This window comes from Geotrypetes seraphini, chromosome 6, assembly GCF_902459505.1.
Source record: "Geotrypetes seraphini chromosome 6, aGeoSer1.1, whole genome shotgun sequence".
NCBI lineage: Eukaryota > Metazoa > Chordata > Amphibia > Gymnophiona > Dermophiidae > Geotrypetes > Geotrypetes seraphini.
Genome location: NC_047089.1, coordinates 46,277,502 through 46,297,277, shown reverse-complemented (window position 1 = coordinate 46,297,277; position 19,776 = coordinate 46,277,502). Strand labels below are relative to the sequence as shown.

At 41.0% G+C, this 19,776-nt stretch overlaps 1 protein-coding gene across 5 annotated transcripts in view; it reads right to left on the bottom strand.

The window, feature by feature from the left end:
• Nucleotides 1-5,929: 5,929 nt before the first annotated feature.
• CDK8 (cyclin dependent kinase 8) overlaps nucleotides 5,930-19,776 on the bottom strand; it is a 146,557-nt gene continuing 132,710 nt past the window's right edge. For 4 of the 5 annotated variants that reach the window (XM_033949371.1, XM_033949374.1, XM_033949375.1 and 1 more), the window contains 4 exons: nucleotides 19,117-19,214; nucleotides 15,075-15,153; nucleotides 11,683-11,841; nucleotides 5,930-7,294 (listed from right to left, as the gene is read on the bottom strand). In XM_033949371.1, the coding sequence (XP_033805262.1) occupies nucleotides 7,169-7,294; nucleotides 11,683-11,841; nucleotides 15,075-15,153; nucleotides 19,117-19,214 (462 nt within the window). In that variant the 3' untranslated portion in view covers nucleotides 5,930-7,168. The remainder of the gene's footprint in view (nucleotides 7,295-11,682; nucleotides 11,842-15,074; nucleotides 15,154-19,116; nucleotides 19,215-19,776) is intronic. The other variant, XM_033949372.1, reaches the window with a different exon arrangement.

The window sequence follows — 19,776 nt, the reverse complement described above, 5'->3', positions numbered from 1 at the left end:
TCCAAATGGCAGTTGAAATTTAATGTGGACAAATGCAAAGTGATGCACATTGTGAAGAATAACCTAAATCACAGTTACCAGATGCTAGGGTCCATCTTGGGGATTAGCGCCCAAGAAAAGGATCTGGGTATTATCGTAGACAATACAATGAAACTTTCCGCCTATATGCGGTGGCGGCCAAAAAAGCAAACAGGATGCTAGGAATTATTAAAAAAGGGATGGTTAACAAGATTAAGAATGTTATAATGCTCCTGTATCGCTCCATGGTGCGACCTCATCTGGAGTATTGCGTTCAATTATAGTGTCCTCATCTCAAGAAAATATAGTGGCGCTAGAAAAGGTTCAAAGAACAGTGACCAAGATGGTAAAGGGGATGGAACTCCTCTCGTATGAAGACTAAAAGGGTTAGGGCTCTTCAGCTTGGAAAAGAGACAGCTGAGGGGAGATATGAATGAAGTCAAAAAAATCCTGAGTGGAGTAGAAGAGGTATAAGTGGATTGATTTTTTGCTCCGTCAAAAATTACAAAGACACATGATGAAGTTACAGGGAAATACTTTTAAAACCAATAAGAGGAAATTTTTTTTTCACTCAGAGAATAGTTAAGCTGTGGAATGCATTGCCAGAGGATGTGGTAAGAGTGGACAGCATAGCCGGTTTTAAGAAAGATTTAGATAAGTTCCTGGAGGAAAAGTCCATAGTCTATTATTGAGAAAGACATGGGGGAAGCCACTGCTTGCCCTGTATCGGTAGTATGGAATATTGCTACTCCTTGGGTTTTGGCTACGTACTAGTGTCCTGGATTGGCCACCGTGAGAACGGGCTACTGGGCTTGATGGACCATTGGTCTGACCCAATAAGGCTATTCTTATGTTCTTATGACTGTTAGAGGCACTCGTTTTGAAGATTAGTAGAAGAATTTTATAAGTTATCCTATGACCAATAGGTAACCAGTGTGCTCTTATTAACAGTTGGGTTACATGATCATATTTTTTGGAGTTGGTTATGATTTTGATCGCAGTATTCTGAACAATTTGTAATCTTTTCAGTTCTTTTTGAATTATGCCCTTATACAATGAGTTGCAGTAGTCTAGGCACGAGATTACCAGAGAGTGCATTAGAGTGTTTAATGATATTGAATCTAAAAATTTTTTGGGAGCAAAAAATACGGTATATTCATTGTGCATATCCTGAGAACCTGACCTGCCTGTGGTTCTTGAGGATCAGAATTGCCTACCCCTGTTCCAGACTACCTACATGCAATACAGAAGGCTCATATAAGAGAGTGTTCTGGAGAATCAACAGCATCTCTTGTGGGGATGTACATGAAAACATAAATTTTACTTTATGTCATTATGTCACATCACATCTGATAATTCTATTATTTTATTTTCCTGTGGATATTGTTTCATTTGTTCATTTTGTTTTGGTATGCACTATATTTTTATAGTGTGTGCGTTTCAATAGGATGCACTAAAGTGCTTTAATGTGTGTACTTAATTAAAAACGAATGCTTAAACATCATAATGATAAACCTCTTTTAGCTGCTAGTGTCACATAAGTAATGATGCAAAATTATGTAATTAATACTATTTCATGCCATTTTAAAATGACCACATATCCCTAATATTGAGATTATTCTTGTGTAGATCAAATCTAAGATATCTGAACCTGAAAAGAACATAGAACACATATACATCCCCGTGAAAGCGTTTTTTTTAGTGCAGACTGGCATGCTGAATTCTCTGCGCTGCTCCCAACACTCAGAGTTCCTATGAGCATCGGGAGAAGTGCAGAGCATTCAGTGCACTGGCCTGCGCTAAAAAACGCTTCTGCAGTTTTGAAAAACATGGGGATAGAGGATATATACAAGCTAATACCTCCAGTGTTTAAAACTGAGTTCGGTCTCTAATACCTTTCATAATCATTCCTTATCCATTTTTGATATGGAGCAAATAAGTTGTAATCTGAAAAAACATTTGCTGACCACTGTACTGATTTGTTCATGATATGTTAAATCAGGATCGAAGGTTACGCCTAGAAGTTTCAGTGAGTAAACCTTTTGTACTGGAATTAATCTAATCAAGATAGGACTTGAGAGTGAAATTTCCTTTCCTGGGAACGAATAGCATGGCCTTTGTTTTGTCTATATTTAAAGAAAGCATATCTCATTTAACCAGTTTCGGATATGATCTAATTTCATGTTAATTTCTTGTATATCATTGGGATTTTCTGGGTCAATTGTGTGCGTTAACTGAATGTCGTTGGCATAAACAAATATTGAAAAGCCAATAGATTGGGCGAGTGTAAGCAAGGGAGCTTGGAAAATGTTAAAATAGCATCGGAGAAAGGATGGACCGTTGTGGAATACCAAAGTTGTTTGAAAACTGTTTAGACAATGATTGAAGACAGTACTGTAGAAGAGCGATCTATAAAGTAGGATGTGAACCATTCCAGAATTTGTCCAGTTATGCCCATCGATTGAAGGCGTTGTAATAAAAGGTTGTGATCAATCGTGTCAAAAGCGGCAGAAAGGTCTAACGATAGAATTACTGATTTGTAATGATCCAAGTGGTATAGAATAGTAGATGTTAAACCAATGAGAGAGCATTCAGTAGTGATGTTGCCTAAAGCTTGTTTGATAGGGATGTAGTACATTGGAAATTTGGTTATAGACTATTTTTTCCGTTGGTTTTGCTAAAAACAGTATGTTGGCTATTGAACGATAATTAGTTTTATCAGAGGAGCCTATTTTGTAATCCTTGATGATTGGGACAATTGAGGATTGCTTCCAATCTTTTGGCAGTTAACATCACATGCAATCACACTCAAGTCCTGCTCTTGGGTCATGCACATAAGTTCTTCTTCATCCCCTAAACCAGGGGTGTCAAAGTCCCTCCTCGAGGGCCGGAATCCAGTCGGGTTTTCTGGATTTCCCCAATGAATATGCATTGAAAGCAGTGCATGCAAATAGATCTCATGCAGATTCATTGGGGAAATCCTGAAAACCCGACTGGATTCTGGCCCTCGAGGACCGACTTTGACACCTGTGCCCTAAACTGTACCATTCCTTAAATGATTTTTAAAAAGGAAAACATGTATTTCAGGAGTTATTTTATAATATGCTTAGTCTGGTATACCATAAATACATTTTATATACAGTGCTGAGAAAACATTTCTGGACCACCTCCTAAAACAGCCAGTATTTTAGCACAATTTATACTCCAAACATGATTAAATCCTAATCTAAACCCGGGTAAGAGAGAACTATAATCCTGTTGAATATCAGAGAGAATGGCTCTCTTTTGATTATTTAACAATTAGAGCTATATTTTACTATTTGGTCAAATTCAAATATTGAAAAATATTGTTCGGCTGAATAAAAATATCAAATATGAATAATGGACACTGAACTTTAACATAACAAATAATAAAAAAGCAACATGAAATCAAGGTCAAATGTTTACTTCAGTAGGTTTTAGCACAGCAGAGCCCCAGATTATTTGAAATTTAATTATTATTCAGCTGAATACGAATATTCAGTACTGCCCTATATGATATTCAACAGTAAGTATACTTGGATCAAAAATTATGTGAAGTCTTCATTCCTTCTTTTTATTTATTTTTTATTTACTTTATACAGTGACATGCCTAGGGTATGTGACACCCGAGGCTGATAATTTTTTTAACCCCTACCCCCATACAAAAAGGTATTGGAGGAGCACCCTCTAGGAGCTGCACCTGGGGTGGATCCCCCCCCTTGGTACGCTACTGCCTGAGGAAGGGGATTTTAATCTCCGAAAGTTAATAAAAAAAGTATTAAAATTAGTCCAATAAAAAGATTACCTTATTTCCATTTTCTTTTATAAATGTTTATCAATATAGCCACAATACTACTTTATTCTGAAACAACAAAAAACATTTTTCTACCTTTTGTCATTTTTGGGTTTCTACTTTCCCCATCTTCTCTTCACTCTCCATTCCATCCAGAGTCCACCCTCTTTCTCTGTCCCTTCCATTTTTCTCAGTTTCCACCCCCTCCCCCATGCTCTTGGCATTTCTCCCTTCTCCTTTCCTTCCCACACCGTCTGGCATGCCCTGGGATCTCTCTTCTCCTTCCATCTCTCCCTCCATGCTCTGGCATCTCCTTTCCTTCCTAATGGTCTGGCATCTCAATCTACTTCCCTCCCCCCATGCCCTGGCATCTCTCTCCTCTCCTTCCCTTTCATCTTTCCCTCCCCCTCCATGCTCTGGTATTTCCTCTCTTTCCTTTCCCTCCCTTCTCCCTGGTCTAGCATCTGTCACCTTCTCTTCCCTCCCCCCCACCATGCCCTGGCATCTCTTCCTCCCCCTCCATGGTCTGGCATCTCCTTTCCTTCCATTACCATGGTCTTTTGTCTCCTCTCCCTTCCCTGGTCTTCCTTTTCCCTCCCTCCCTCTAATCGGATGTAACATTTTTCTCCCCCTCCCTTCATTACCCTGCAGTCAGCAGTGCAACAATCATAATTTGCTGCTCTTACCGGCATTGGACCTTCCTCTCTGCCAGGTCCTGCCTTCATGGAAACAGGAAGTAGGCGGACCCAGGCAGAGAGGAAGGCCCAATGTCGACGATAGCAGTGAATTATGAATGCTGCTGCGGCTGCCAGGATGTTCTTTACACTAACGCCAGCCTTTAGAGCAGTTGTCTGAGCACGCCCTTATGGACTGCACCTGGGGCAGACCGCCAGCTCCCCTCCCCTTGGTACACCACTGACTTTATACACAGAGTATGATTTTGTTCACAAGACATATGGCAACCTCAATATAATGCAATATGAAAAACAAGATTGCCCACATCATCATCTCAACAGCTTAAATATCTTAAGCCAGTGGTCTCCAACCCTGTCCTGGAGGCCCACCAGGCCAATCAGGTTTTCAGGATAGCCCTAATGATTATGCATGGAGCATTATATGCAAATCTCTCTCATGCATAATCATTAGGGCTAGCATAAAAACCCGATTGGCCTGTTGGGCCTCCAGGACAGGGTTGAGGACCACTGTCTTAAGCTATCCCATCCCTCCCATTCAGATGGATGCCTAGTATAATGTAAAGAGCAAACAAATTGGTCCTCCAAACTAAAGCCAAGATATCCTTAGTTGTTAAGGCCCAATTTGGTTTTCCTCCAGTTAATGCACCAAGGGCAGGGTAGTGGGGTGGTCTGCCCCATGTGCAGAGAGTTGGAGGGTGCTGGAGTGGTTGTGAGGCCATGGTCCACATGTGCACAAGCCTTTGGCTCAGCCGGCCCTAGAACAAGACACCATGTACATGTGAATCACAGCCCCACAACCAATCCATGAGCCCCCCTTACTGCCTGGAGAGGGTGCTCTGCTCCATGTAGCCAGCAAGCCAAGTATACCACTGACCAGAAACCTCTTTCCAATAGCGTCACAATTTAGATACTTTATTCTGTAGATGATCATAAAAAGATTGAGGAATCAGTCTGATGATCAGCAGAAGACTCAGGAATATGTAATAAATCCCTTATAGTCACAAAGAGTTCATGAGGGCAACTCATAGCTTGTGTAATCCATTTAATCAAAATTTGTTGCTTTGTTTCTTTCATATAACTGAGCTGAAAAAAAATGGAGCTTAATATGCTTAATTCTAATTGGGGAGTGGCGGCTCAGATCAACATAACCAAATGAATGCTTCTAAATAATAGTGAGCTCATCAGGATCCAGTTCCTGAAAGTTTCAACAACATGGAACTGAGAAACTCAAAATCAGATTCAATTAATTTTTACCTAAATTATGTGCATACTTCTTAATACGACAAAAAAAAGAAACAGCCACCACCTTTTCTAATAATTTGATGTGCTACAATTTATTGTCATAAATAACTTACTCATTTTTTTTGCTATCAAGGAATAAAGGCACAGTCTCTGATTTAGATTTATGAAAAATAAATTTATTACATAACACCTGGTTTTTTAAAACAATGCTTTCTTTTATTATTCAGAATACTTGCGTCATTCATGTAAAATAGTTTGATACAGTACGTTACAGTATGTTACAGTTTCTCCATGGAAATTCTAAGGCTGTCCTACATTTTATCTTCTGCTGCAGTAAAGGCCCCCCTACAGCAGCATGTGAAGAGAATAATTTTTTATTTTCAAAATATAAAACAAAAAATTAAATGAATAAAATTTAAATCTACTACACCAAAGCCAGATCTCAAAAAATCATGACAAATCTCTGAACGGATGCTGCTGCTCGGGCAGGAAGTAGCACTCATGCTTTCTAATCCCAAAGCATGCTCACAGATCAGCAACACCAAACAGGAAAATTAAAACACTGTCTATGACAATCAACTTAACTTTGTCTTCGCAGCAAACAGATTTATACAAACAAGAACAAACTTATTTTACTATCAATTAGCAGCTTTTAACACCAGTCAAGTCATAGATTTAAAAAAAACAACCAAAAACCCAACAAAAGAGAAGATTTTTTTAATGTTGGAAATCAATCTTTGGGAGGTTTGTTGTATTCTGGAGGAAAAAATGCAATGTTTTATTAACATTTGCAAAAAAAAAAAAAAAAAAAATTCTTCTGCTGATATTATGTTGGTCATAAACACCAATGTGTATTAATGAATTAACCCATAAAAATTACTATAAAATAATGTGTACTAAAATTATCTCCATTTAGGTCATGGTTATATTGTTCTTTTTTGTTTACTTTTTATTGACACATTAACGTATATGCTTCAAGTACCAGTTAAAGGATTTTGCTTACTATTGGTCAGATAATGTCGTTAACATTAAGAGAAGTCACCACATACAATAGTAAGAATGTTTGCCCTTAGCATATTTCACAGCTTCAATTGCTACAGACTGTCACCGAAAAAAAAAAATGCATTAGTCAGTCTGAACATGTCAAGTAAACTATGGAAGTAGCATATCCACAACAAAAACTGTGCTAGTACTTTCTTTTCAAGTTTAAGCCCAAAAACATGTCTACTGTGGGAGTCACTACTCCATTCTGTGAAAGGTGGTGGAACTTGGCTGTTGGACATGCTGACGGGTGTGGTTTACAGTACATTCGTGTGGCCCAGGCCAGGCTCCAGGCAGGCAGCTGCATGGTCAGTCCTGCAGCTTTAGCAACAGTGCATTGACATTATACATGTGCAGCTCAGTATCGATGGGACTGATGGGAATATTGTGGCGGCTGTTGGGAGGTAGTTGAATATCCCATACTGCTCTGTGGCTGCGATGTGCTTGGTCCAGGGTTGGGATAGGCAGCATGTGGATTGGAACGCTAGAAAGAAAGGGCATGAAAAACAGTAAATCTGATTTCTGCAAAGAACAAGCTCAGAGTCAAAGGAAAACATTTATTAGAGGAAAGAAAAAAATTGTACAGCTACTTGGAAGGTAGATTCAGCAGAATGGTTTACAAAGTTCAGTGGCAACTGTGGCGTATTTGTATAGTAACATAGTAGATGACGGCAGATAAAGACCCGAATGGTCCATCCAGTCTGCCCAACCTGATTCAATTTAAATTTTTTTATTTTTTCTTCTTAGCTATTTCTGGGCAAGAATCCAAAGCTTTACCCGGTACTATGCTTGGGTTCCAACTGCCGAAATCTCTGTCAAGACTCACTCCAGCCCATCTACACCCTCCCAGCCATTGAAGCCCTCCCCTGCCCATTCTCCTCCAAACGGCCATACACAGACACAGACCGTGCAAGTCTGCCCAGTAACTGGCCTAGTTCAATATTTAATATTATTTTCTGATTTCTGTATAAATCAATACATTACCTATTATACACGACTGTAGAGTTACAAAACAATTTTTTATGGCCTATTTAAAAATAACAAAAATCATTCCAATCTTGGGTATGCACTTAATTTCTATTTTTACATTAACACTGTTAATGCTCATTTAAAAAAAATATGCATAATCCACAAAGCTGCTGAAAGGGCACGCTGTGAAGACAGCGATCCCAAAGTCAGAAGCAAAAGACCAGGCTTCCACAAAAGAAACAGGAATGTCCACAAAACACACCAAGTGGAGCCAGTCCTTGGAGCCAGGAGTTAAAATACAAAATACTTTATTCCAAATATGCGAAAGTAAACAGGCACTGGAACTTAGACCCAACACAGACCGTGTTTCAGCAAATAATAATAATAATAATAACTTTATTTTTCCATACCGCCATAGTCAGGCGACTTCTAGGCGGTTCACATTGAAAGAAGGCTGGACAGTCAGCGAATAACAATAAGTCTAAATAGAAAGCTTACATACTACTTTGAGTTCCATGGGTAAAGAATACATGACAGGAGCTTCTTGAGAGAAAGAAAAGGCGTTTACAGCGGGGGAAATCTTAGTGAAAGGGAGAGGACTGTTTTAGTCAATGAATTTGTCGAATAGGGCGGTTTTAATTGATTTTTGGAATGCAATGTAAGTCAGATTGGGTTCATTTATGCAGTTTCTCAGCCAGTCTTGCTGTCTGTTTGCTTGGAACTTAAAGGTTCTATCCAGGAAGGATTTGTATCTACAGCCCGTGATCTTTGGGTATGCAAAGATGTTTTTGTTTCTGGTTGTTCGTGTGGGGTTGTGTAGAGTGAAGTGAGTTTGCAGGTAGGAAGGTGCTAGTCCCCAGACTTGTTTGTAACAGATGCAAGCAAATTTGAATAGTATTCGCGCTTCTATTGGTAGCTAGTGCAGTTTTTTGTAGTAGGGGCTAATGTGGTCATTTTTTCTCAGTCTAAAGATTAGGCGAACGGCGGTGTTTTGTACTAATCTCAGGGGTCCTGTCTTTTCTGCAACACTGCAAATGGTTCGACTGCTTAATGTGAAGATGGGCAACTGCAGTTACCATTGCTCAAACTTTATGAGCAGTGTCAGGGCCAATGTGAATCAACATCAAACCCTTCAAAACTCACTCAGGATTCAGCAAGTATAGAATAAATAACCATAAGCTAAACATAGAAAAATGTAAACAAAAATTAAACTGAACCTCCAAGAATCCAAATTTTCCATAGAGCACAACACCAAAGAAAGAGAGAGTGATGTGTATCCCCCTCCATGCAAAATATAAAGACAACAGATATAACATTCAAACACTGACATATTTCAATCACTATATTACAAATTAACCAATAAAAATAAAACAAAATGGGAAAATAATGCGATACCTTTTTATTGGACTAATTCAGTGTATTTTTGACTAGCTTTTGAAGGACAAAACCTTATTCCTCAGGTCAAGATGAAAATCTAATCAAAATGTATTTAGTTTAATAAAAAGATATCACCTTATTTTCTGGGTTTTTTTTTTTTTTTTCAATTTTAATTACCTTTTAAAGTAGACCAATGATGCTATCAGACTAAGGCCCCTTTAACAAAGCTGCGGTAGCGATTTCCATGTGCCAAATATAATGCAGTCTATTCAATTCCTATGGACTGCGTTGCATTTGCTGCACTGGGACTTGCTATCATGGCTTTGTAAAAGGGGACCTAAATCACCTTATCTTAAAAAAAATAAAACATTTTTCCTACCTTAGCTGCCTGGCCATTTAATTTTTCTAATCTAGTAGGTGTCAGTTTCTGGTTACAGTTTTTCTATATTCTCTTAGCTATCATTCCAGGGTTTCCTGTTTATTTGTTATTTTTTGTTTTCCTCCTGTCTTAAATAGTAGGTGTCAGTTTCTGGTTACAGTTTTTCTATATTCTCTTAGCTATCATTCCAGGGTTTCCTGTTTATTTGTTATTCTTTGTTTTCCTCCTGTCTTCTTAACTTCCTCCACTACATCCATCTGCAACAGAGTTTTTTTCTTTCAGCTTTCTTCTATTTTTCTGCCTCTCTGTCCAGATTTCATTCATTCTTATCATTGTTCTTTAATCTCCTTTTTTCACTACATCTACAGCTTTCTACATCTTTTCCTCATACAGGATTTTTGACTCTCCTTATCTCCCAGTTTTTCATTTTCTCTTCCATCTCTCTTCTTGCCATCCAACATATCTTCTCTCTCCTCCTTGCTATGCAGCCTCTCCCTCAGTCTCTATCGCCTTCTCTCTCTCGCCCCATGCCAATCAGCATTGTCCCATATCTAACTCTCTTTTTCCCATTCAGCATATCCTAGTCAATCTTCTCCCCATCCAGCATTACCCTCGTCCTCCTTTCTCTGTCTCTCTTCCTTTATCCAGTATTACCCCAATTCTCTCTCTTCTCTTCCATCTAGTATTATGCCACCTTGATCTGCCTCTCTTTTCCTCCATCCAGTATTTCCCTGTCTCTAATACTCTTCTCTTCATTCAGCACTATCCTTCTCTACCTCTTTTCTTCCTTCAGCATGCCCCTTCTCTCTCTTCTCCCCCATCTAGCATTGTCATGTCTTTCTCTCTCCTCAAGCATTGCTGCATCCCTCTCTTTTCCCCAATCCAACATTGCCCCCCTTCTCCTCTAGTATTACACTGCCTTTATCTCTCCCTCCTCTTGTTCAGCATTACCCTCTCTTCCTCCTTCAGCATTATCCCACCTCTTTCTCTCATCCAGCATCACCTTATTTCTCTCTCTCTTCCATCCACTCAACATCCAGCATAACTCCTTTCTTTCCCTAACCCCTTCCCTTTAACTAATCCTCTTGTTCTCTTCCCAGGATGGTGGAATAGTGATAAACACAATGTGAAGACGCATGGGACCATTTTCCTGCTTTCACTGCCACTAGCTGTGCTATTTACACCACCTCTGATGTAAATCTCCTGCATCAAAGAAGCATAAATGGCAGAGTTAGCACATGGTTCTATGTGTTTTTACGTTGTTTCAGCATCAGTACTGTCTATCTGGGAAGACATAGTCCAGAGGCATTGGTAGCAAGAGAGTGAAGATCACAGTTGGGGCAACATCAGATCACTTCCTCCTCCTTTGCCAGATTACACTCAACTATTTAGGTAAACCATGGTGCTGTAGGGAGGCCCACTGTTAACCTAAATAGTAGTGTCTAAACCAGTAGAGGAGGAGGAAGTGACCCAATGTACAATGGCTCACTTACTCTTCCTGCTGTATGATCTCTGTGGGGGAGGGAGAAAACTGAGGACAGTTCCAATGGCAATAATTTTGCAAAAAGAGCAGAATAAAGATGCAGGAAAGAAACAGGCAGAAAGACAACAAAAGGAATAGCTTCAAGACAAATAAAACAGGAGGAAAAGATGGTAGTTAGTGCAGAAGAGGCAGATACAATTAAAAAAGCTTTTTGAGAGGAACAAAGACTGTAATGAGAGAGGATGAGGAAAGAGAAAAGAAAGCAAGCAGAAAACTGTAAAACAGAAAAGGAAATAAGCAGTACAAAATTCCAAAGTATGGAAAGCATTTTGGTAAAGAACATAAAAGAAAATTTCAATTCAAAATGAGTTTTATACTCTTAATACATTAACTATGAATTGCATGGAAAGTAATGCAAATATACATCAAGATGCCTACAGAATATCTGAAACCATTCCATCAAATTTTCTAACTCTTGCCACAGGAAAAGAAATGCCTTAACTAAAGGCCTGAGTCATCAAAGCGTTTTCACACAGGTTCAGAATGGCAGAACACATAAAAGTGAGAGTTTATATAGGGGGTTATTCACTGAAAGTTAGCACTAACAGTTTTATGCACAAAACAATTATAAAATTACTCTCCCAAAGTAACACAAGAAAAGTACCTGATAGTCTGAGGTCATGATAAGTCCACCTGAGGTAGTGGTAGGAGGAACAACTCTTACTTTCTTCAGTGGGGGCCCCTGTGTGTGACTATTATCTTGGTTTCCTGGATGGCCAGTCCCATTTGTATGGTTATTGCCTTGCTGCTGCTGCTGGTTCTTCTCAATTGTTTAAATAAAAGGGAAACAACAACTAAGAAGTAGCAATAAACCTCAAAATAAAAGCAAATTACTTTAAACAACAGAATAAAAACTGAAGTTTATGAAAACACCAAGGGGTCTTTTTACTAAGCAGTGTTAACTAGAGAGTTGCGCGGGGACAGAAATCCCACCCGTCCCCACCCGTCCCCGCCAAAATCCCACCCATCCCCACCCGTCCCCGTGAGGAATCCCTCCGTCCCCACCCGTCCCCGTGAGGAATCCCTCCGTCCCCACCCGTCCCCGCGAGGAATCCCCTCCGTCCCCACCCGTCCCCGCGAGGAATCCCCTCCGTCCCCACCCGTCCCCGCGAGGAATCCCCTCCGTCACCATCCTTCCCTATAAACTTCAGAAATAGTTATTTTATTTAATTATGCTACTGAATTAAAGGCTCTGGTAGAGACCCATTTACAAATAAGCAAAGAGACTATTAATTTGGAAATATTAATTGGGAAGAATACATACTTTGTAAATGGGTTTCTACCAGAACCTCTAATGTAAATATAAAATATAAATACTCAGCTGATGAGAACCCACAAACTGTCAGCTGAGGACTTCCTTTGCAGTTGGCCTGGGGTCCCTTTTGCCAAGCTTGGCAGGCAGCAGTAGCGTCCCTGAGTCACAGATGCTGGCACCTCAGTGGCTCATGGATGCTGCCAGCGACTGATGCGCTTGGTGGAGGGGAGTTCTGACCATCTCTAGAGGAGGTCCTCTGCTTGCAGTGCTTGGGGATCCCCACCAGTCACAGCAAGGGCCAACAAGTACTTCAACACTGTAGAAATAAAACCAGAAATGCATTTCCTTTTCTTTTGAACACAAAACAAAGATATCTGCCATATACATTTCCCAAGGCAGATGACTCTATGCAATGTCACCTCGGTAACAAAATACAAAAATAGACAAATACACCCCCTCCCTTTTTACTAAACCACAATAGTAGGTTTTAGCACAGGGAGTTACGCTGAATGCCTCGCGCTGCTCTCAATGCTCATAGGCTCCCTGCGCTAAAAAACAATATTGCGGTTTAGTAAAAGGGAGCCATAGTGCAAAATATAGACAGCAGATATAAATTCTCAAAACAGACACATTTTGATCACTAAATTGAAAATAAAATCATTTTTCCTACCTTTGCTGTTTGGTGATTTCATGAGTCTCTGGTTGCACTTTCTTCTTCTGACTGTGCATCCAATCTTTCTTCCTTTCTTTCAGCCTCCTGTATGTTTCCTCTCCTCCAGACCTCATTCTCTCCCCCAACTTTTTCTTTCTGTCTCCCTGTTCCCCCTTCTTTCTGTCTCTCTGTCTGCCCCCTTTCTTTCTTTCTCCGTGCCCTCCCCCAAGCCACTCGGTTTGCTGCCACCGCCATCGGGGAATAGTCCCCAAGCCACCGCTGTCCCAAGCTTTCCCTGCAGAAGCGTCGCGCTGACCAGCATTCCGCTCCCTGACGTCAATTCTGACGTAGGAGAGGAAGTTCCGGGCCAACAAGGCATTTCTCCTCATTCCATCCAGCCTGAGCCCCATCTCTCCTTGATCCAGCATTTCCCTTCTGTGTCTGTCAGAATTACCATTCCACCTATTTTCCAGCATCACCCTTCTTTGTGTCCATCTCACCTATATCCCTATCTCACCACTTTTTCAGAATCTTCATTTGTCTCTGTCCTTGTCTTTACCCCATATTCACCATTTGCCCTTTCAATGTCTTTATCTCCCCCACACACACACACACTTTTTCAGCATTACTTCTATGTCTCTATTTCACCTCCTCTTCATGTCCCCTCTGTATCTCTATCCTTATTCAGAAGGTCCTGCTTACCCTTTCTCTTCTTTGTGTCACTATCTCCATTTTCAGCTTTCCCCCTTTTTCCTTTGTTAATGCACCCTGTAGCCAGAATCTTTCCACCCTCTCTCCACTCCGGCCCAGCCCAGTATGAAATATTTCCTTTTGTTTCTCTCCCCTCTCTCTTCTCCTCCCTCACCCACGAGTCCTGCATCTGGCCCTCTCCCTTCTACCTGCACCTGGCAACACCCCCCTGCTCCGCGGCTCTCTTAAGCAACTCGTCAGCAGCGGTGATCAAGACAAGCTGCCGACATCGAGGCCTTCCCTCTACGAGTCCCACCTTTGTGGAAAAAGGAAGTTGAAACAAGCGGGACTCGCAGAGGGTAGGCCCCGACGTCAGAAGCTGCTGCTGAGTTGCCGAAGAGAGCCGCGGAGCAGGGGAAGGGAGAGGGAGATAGGAAGGCTGTAGAAGCTCCGGAGCATGACACCGAACCCGGCCAGGATGATTTCTTTTTCAGGCTGCTGCTGCCGCTGCCATCCCCCACCCGAAATGACAAAAAACAACCTAATGCCCGCGTCGGGAAATAGCCATGCTGAGCAGTGAGCTCAGCACGTACACAGATGAAAGCCTTGCTTGCTGATTGGTCCGGCGGCACGGTGGGGCGGGGCCGCCGGACCAATCAGCAAGCAAGGCTTTCATCTGTGTACGTGCTGAGCTCACTGCTCAACATGGCTATTTCCCGACGCGACGCCAGACTTGCATCGCCAGAATTTAGGTAGGTTGTTTTCATCCCCGTGGGAGTCCCGTGGGCAAGGGGGCGTCCCCGTGGGAGTCCCGTGGGTCAGGGGGGCATCCCCGTGGGAGTCCCGTGGGCCAGGGGGCGTCCCCGTGGGAGTCCCGTGGGCCAGGGGGGGAACCCGCGGGATCCCCGCGGGACCCGCGGGATCCCCGCGATCCCCGTTCCCGTGCAGACCTCTAGTGTTAACACTAACGCGTGCATGTCACAAGTTACAATGCACTACCAAGGGGTAAGCTCAGGCATCTCACAAAAGTTTTTGTACATACACATATTCCCCATGTGCTAAAAAATAGCTTTTATATTTTAGTGCTGGGGCTAAGTCTGGGGTAGACAGCAGGCATGTTCTGCACTAATCAGTTATTTCACCAACATTACCATGCAATAAACAACTAGTGCTTGAGCCCCTACTACCTACAAATTAGGTGTCATTAAGTGTTCATACAGTAATGGCCACACACTAATGGGAAAATTAGAAACAGAAAGACTGGCCATTTATCAATAAAAGTGGCCCAGTGCACAGAAAAGACCTGTGCTGGGAATAGTGCAAACCATGTTTTAGAGTTGCTTAGTAGAAGGTCCCCTAACTGAATACATCCAAAAGGATATTTAACTGCAATGCTTACTTTATCTCCCTTGTCATCTGGTTCTTCTTCGGTTAAAAATTCTCGTTTTGGATATGGTATCTGACAGCCTGCAAATACACTGCCAGATAAAATACTTGGTTAATTAAGGCAACGTCCCTTCATCTTTTCAATCTCAATTGAAATATTCATTATCAGAAATTAAAGACACCATATGAACCACCACTGTACTAATGACATTTTGGGAATAATTTTATTAAATCGTTTTTGTCTTTTTCACATAGGCCATCTCTCAAGGAAAGTTCCCATAATCAAACAGCTGCTAACAAATTATATATTTAGACAGTCAAGAAAAAGCAACAAATATAGAACAAATATAGAACAGGTTGCCCCATCTCTCCTTCATTCACTCTAAAGCAGTGGTCTCAAACTCGCGGCCCGGAGGCCATATGCAGCCCGCAAGGTACTATTTTGAGGCCCTCCGTATGTTTATCATAATCTCAAAAGTAAAATAAAACAGTTTCTTGAACATATGTCTCTTTAGCTATAAATGACAATATTATTATTAAGACTTAGCCAAAAGGAAAGATTTATAAACTATAAAGAGTTTTACCTCATGCAAAAAATTTCTTTAATAAGACATTAACTATTTTTTTCTGAGGCTCTTCAAGTACTTACAAAACCAAAATGTGGCCCTGCAAAGGGTTTGAGTTTGAGACCACTGCTCTAAAGGGTAAGTTGGAAAAATGTATGTTTAGTGTGACAAACCTAGGGCCAAGACAAGGTTTGCCCCAAGGAAAGACATGATTTTGCCTAAGCCCCGTTGTAAAAGGGCAGCCCAAGTGAGTGCTGGGTCTCCAGGTAATACTGACTGGCCCTAGGAGAGCATGGACCTGGCTGAGATGAGCCAGAGTTCGCCTGGTAGGAGTCTTGTCCCCTTAAGGCAGAGGGCTGTTAGAAGCAAGGGAAAGAAACCTACCAAAGAAATGTCTGAGTCTGAGTTCTCGCCCTAGCTTAGGAGATGTGGTTTAGAGCTCCTGAAAAGCCAGCTCAGATTACAGAGAGGGGAGAGACAGGATCACGGGAAGCAAAGCTACCAGCATTTTGCAGACCGGGGAGGAAGCTGGAGTCATGGCAAGGGGAATTGGTCTGAGCAGAGACAGTTCAGGAGCCCAGCTAAAGTCCAGCGTGAGTGCCCTACCAGAGATTTTCCTGCTGACTGGGAATTTCTTCTCTGTCCAGGGTCAGTCTCTCCCACAGCCTGAAGCTATGGAGATCAGCACAAGCATATCAGAGTGGCAGGAACCAACTGAAGCTATGCAAATCAGCTAAAACAATAAGTTTAATATTTGCTTAAAACCTTCCTGCTCACTGCTATAGGATTGTGGGTTTACTGTGTGTGTTAGCACCATCATTTATTTTTGAAGAAAAGTTACTGAGCAGTGGAAACGTTTTGAGTTTTGTGTCAGAATCCTGTTGCTCTCAGCTGTGGCTGATTGGTGTGCTGCGTGCAGCTGAGACCAGCTCAGTGCAGTTCACACGGCTACTGCAAACAGAACTGGAGTTGCAGGTGGAAGTTACAAGTCAGTTACAAGTCTGTGTTATAAGCTGAGAAACTTTCCTGTGAATCTGCAATAAGCTTTCCACTATCTCCTAAGGAACTGCTAAACTCTGTTTGTCTCCAACCTAAGACTGTTAAAATGGATGGTATGTGCCAAGTTAATGAAATCTACTCTGCCTACCTTAAATTGAAACCTACTAACCTCTTGAGTTTTTATTGCTGTTTTGTTTTCTAACTTTTTGTCCATGCCAGTGCCTCAAACTGGAGGTTGGGGATTTATAAAAATATTTGTTTATGCAAAGTCTATTCCCAGAGTAGAAAACCCTGGGCTATTGATTAAATGTATTTACAGATTCCTGCTTGTGTAATATACCAAAACTATTACCAAAGGGTTGAAACTTATCTGGCCGGTGGTCTGAATAAAACCTTTATTTTTGTTTCAAAGCCATTCTGACTGTGCGTTTGTTTTGGAGAGTCTGCATCTCTTTCAAGTACCTGCACTGTTAGGTAGTTGCCTAATGTGGATTAAAGTCCTGAGGGGAACCCTCAAGTTACAGAGGGCACACTGGGAAGAACATTGTCACGGCCCAAACGCACTAACCAAACTGGTTAGGTGCCTAGGAGTGTCATTAGGGAGTTTCTTCTGGTACATTAGAATAGAAGAATGGACCTGCAAGTAATTAGTTCTAGGGCTAAAAAAAAAAAGTCTAACACATATAATTCAGTTTGCCAGTGAGTAATAAGATCAGTAAGATCAAGCATTTCATAAAGCATTTCATAATAGGAATATTCCAATAGTTTATTTAAATCAGGCTCGTCCAACCTTTTTCTATTAGGGGTCACATTTCATATTTTGCAACATTTGGAGGGCCAAAGCACATACGGTCATATTTTGCCACATTTCATCAAATTGTAGCAAAATATAATGATGCATTGCATCTCCTCAGCTTTGCTTGTGCACACTCTTTCTCTCTCACGTGCACCCCCCCCCCCTTGTCTTTACCTAGTCTCTTTCCTCTCACCTGGCTTCAGATGCAAAACAACAGTGGGATTCCTAATTCCCCACTATAACACAGCTCTCTGCAAACTTGAGCTGTGAGGTGCCAGAAGTTGGGGTTGATATTGCAGTTTCAAGTTTCACAAGACCAATCTGAACTTCCAGCTTACAGAGTTGAATTATGGTGGACAGCAAGAATCGCACTGAAGCACCACAAGAATTGCCAAGCTTCTTTGGATCAAAAAAAGTACTCAATGGGCCAGATTCTGGCCGGTGGGCCGTAGGTTGGACAAGCATGATTAAACTGCTCCCCAGATGGTGCTTTGGTTATAACAACTAGTGTGTGTTTGGGGGGATGGGTTAGAGAAACTAATGAGTAATTATATGAGTGAAATTACTGGATGGATGGAAAGGCAAGGCTTGAGATTGAACATAGAAAAGACAGAGGTATTGTTTGTGGGGAAATCTGACCGGGTCAATTGGCCAAAAATATTAAAAGTGATAGATGAGGTACTGCTGGTGAGGGAGTCAATGATAGTCCTAGGACTTACAATGAGTTGCCAAATCGTAAAGACAGTGCAAGTATGCTTTGCACAGATACATTTATTGTATTGTTTAAAACCAATGCTGTCACCAGTTGACTTTCATGCTGTTGTACAAGCAATGATTTTGTCGCAGTTGGACTATTGCAATGTCCTGTACCTTGGAATAACTAAACCCAGGTGCAGGGCATTGCAGGTGATCCAGAATGCCAAGATATGAACATATTACCCCATATCTCCGACAACTGCATTGGCTACCAGTTGTATTTAGAATCCAATATAAAGCAATTATGCTATGTCATCAATTTTTATATGGCACGATTCCCAAATTTTTCAAGAGTTTAATGTCTGGTTACCAACCATCAAGATCATTGCGTTCTGAAAATTCAGCACTGTTGAAAACAAAGGCCAATCCCAAGTATGTGGAAACAAATGCCATGACCTTTTCATGTGCAGCAGTAAAACTTTGGAATGGCCTTGTTGGTCAAATTCGGAAATGTGGGGATAGGAGTTCATTCAGGAAATTGCTGAAGAAGGAATTATTTGTTGATGCATTTCTTTGAGCATTTGACCTATTGCAAGGGTTGAATCTTTCTGCTTTTGTTTTTATCTGTTCTGACCCGTTTCAATATTTTATGTATGCAACTTTATTGTAAATCGTTTTGGAATAAAATGGTATAGAAATTTTAAAATAAATAAATAATAAATTAAAGGTTAAAGTTGGATTTTTCAGACCTGTCAGGTGTTCAGGATACATACCACGAATATGCAATGAGATAACTGTATTCACTGGAGATACATGTGCAAATTCATCTCATGCAAATTCACTGTCAATATTCTGGAAACCCAGGTGGATATGGGGATCTAAGACAGGCATGGGAAAGTCCTGTGTTAAAAATTTCCTTTGGTACTCCAATGGGCAAGACAAGTGAAGGAGAGGACAGAGACAAGCTGTCAAAAGATGGACTAGGAACATGCACTTACTCTGAAGTGGGAAGTGGGTCTTCTAGGAAATAGGGATCCTGCATAGCCTGTTCTGAGGTAATTCTCTTTATTGGGTCCATTGTGAGCAATTTCTGAAGCTTTCAACAAAGAAGAATATCAAAAGATGGTTAATATAGAGAATAACCTAAATATAAAACACCTTTCCTAATAAAAATCTTTTGATATTACCTATAAGAGGTCTCCCAAAATCTTTTGCTTTGCCCTGTTCCTGCCTCTGTCACTAATTTCCATAATTTACTTAGATAAGTTATATACTCAAACATGAGCACAGCTCATTTTTCCACTGTCTAGCTCAGGGCTGCCCAAGTCTGGTCTTCGAGATCTACTGGCAGGCCAGGTTTTCAGGATATCCACAGTAAACATGCATGAGAGAGATTTGCATACCAAGAAGATAGTGCAGGCAAATCTCTCTCATGCATATTCATTGTGGATATCCTGAAAACCTGGCCTGCAAGTAGATCTCGAGGACCGGACTTGGGCAGCCCTGGTCTAGTTGGTCATTCCATAGTTATTACAGATGTACTAATAAACAACAAACATTCTGATGACAGTTAACATAGCAATACCTTAATTTACTTAGGCCCTATAGAGCTTATTTTCGAGGCATTTGGAAATCTCAAAATGTTCAAATTAACATCC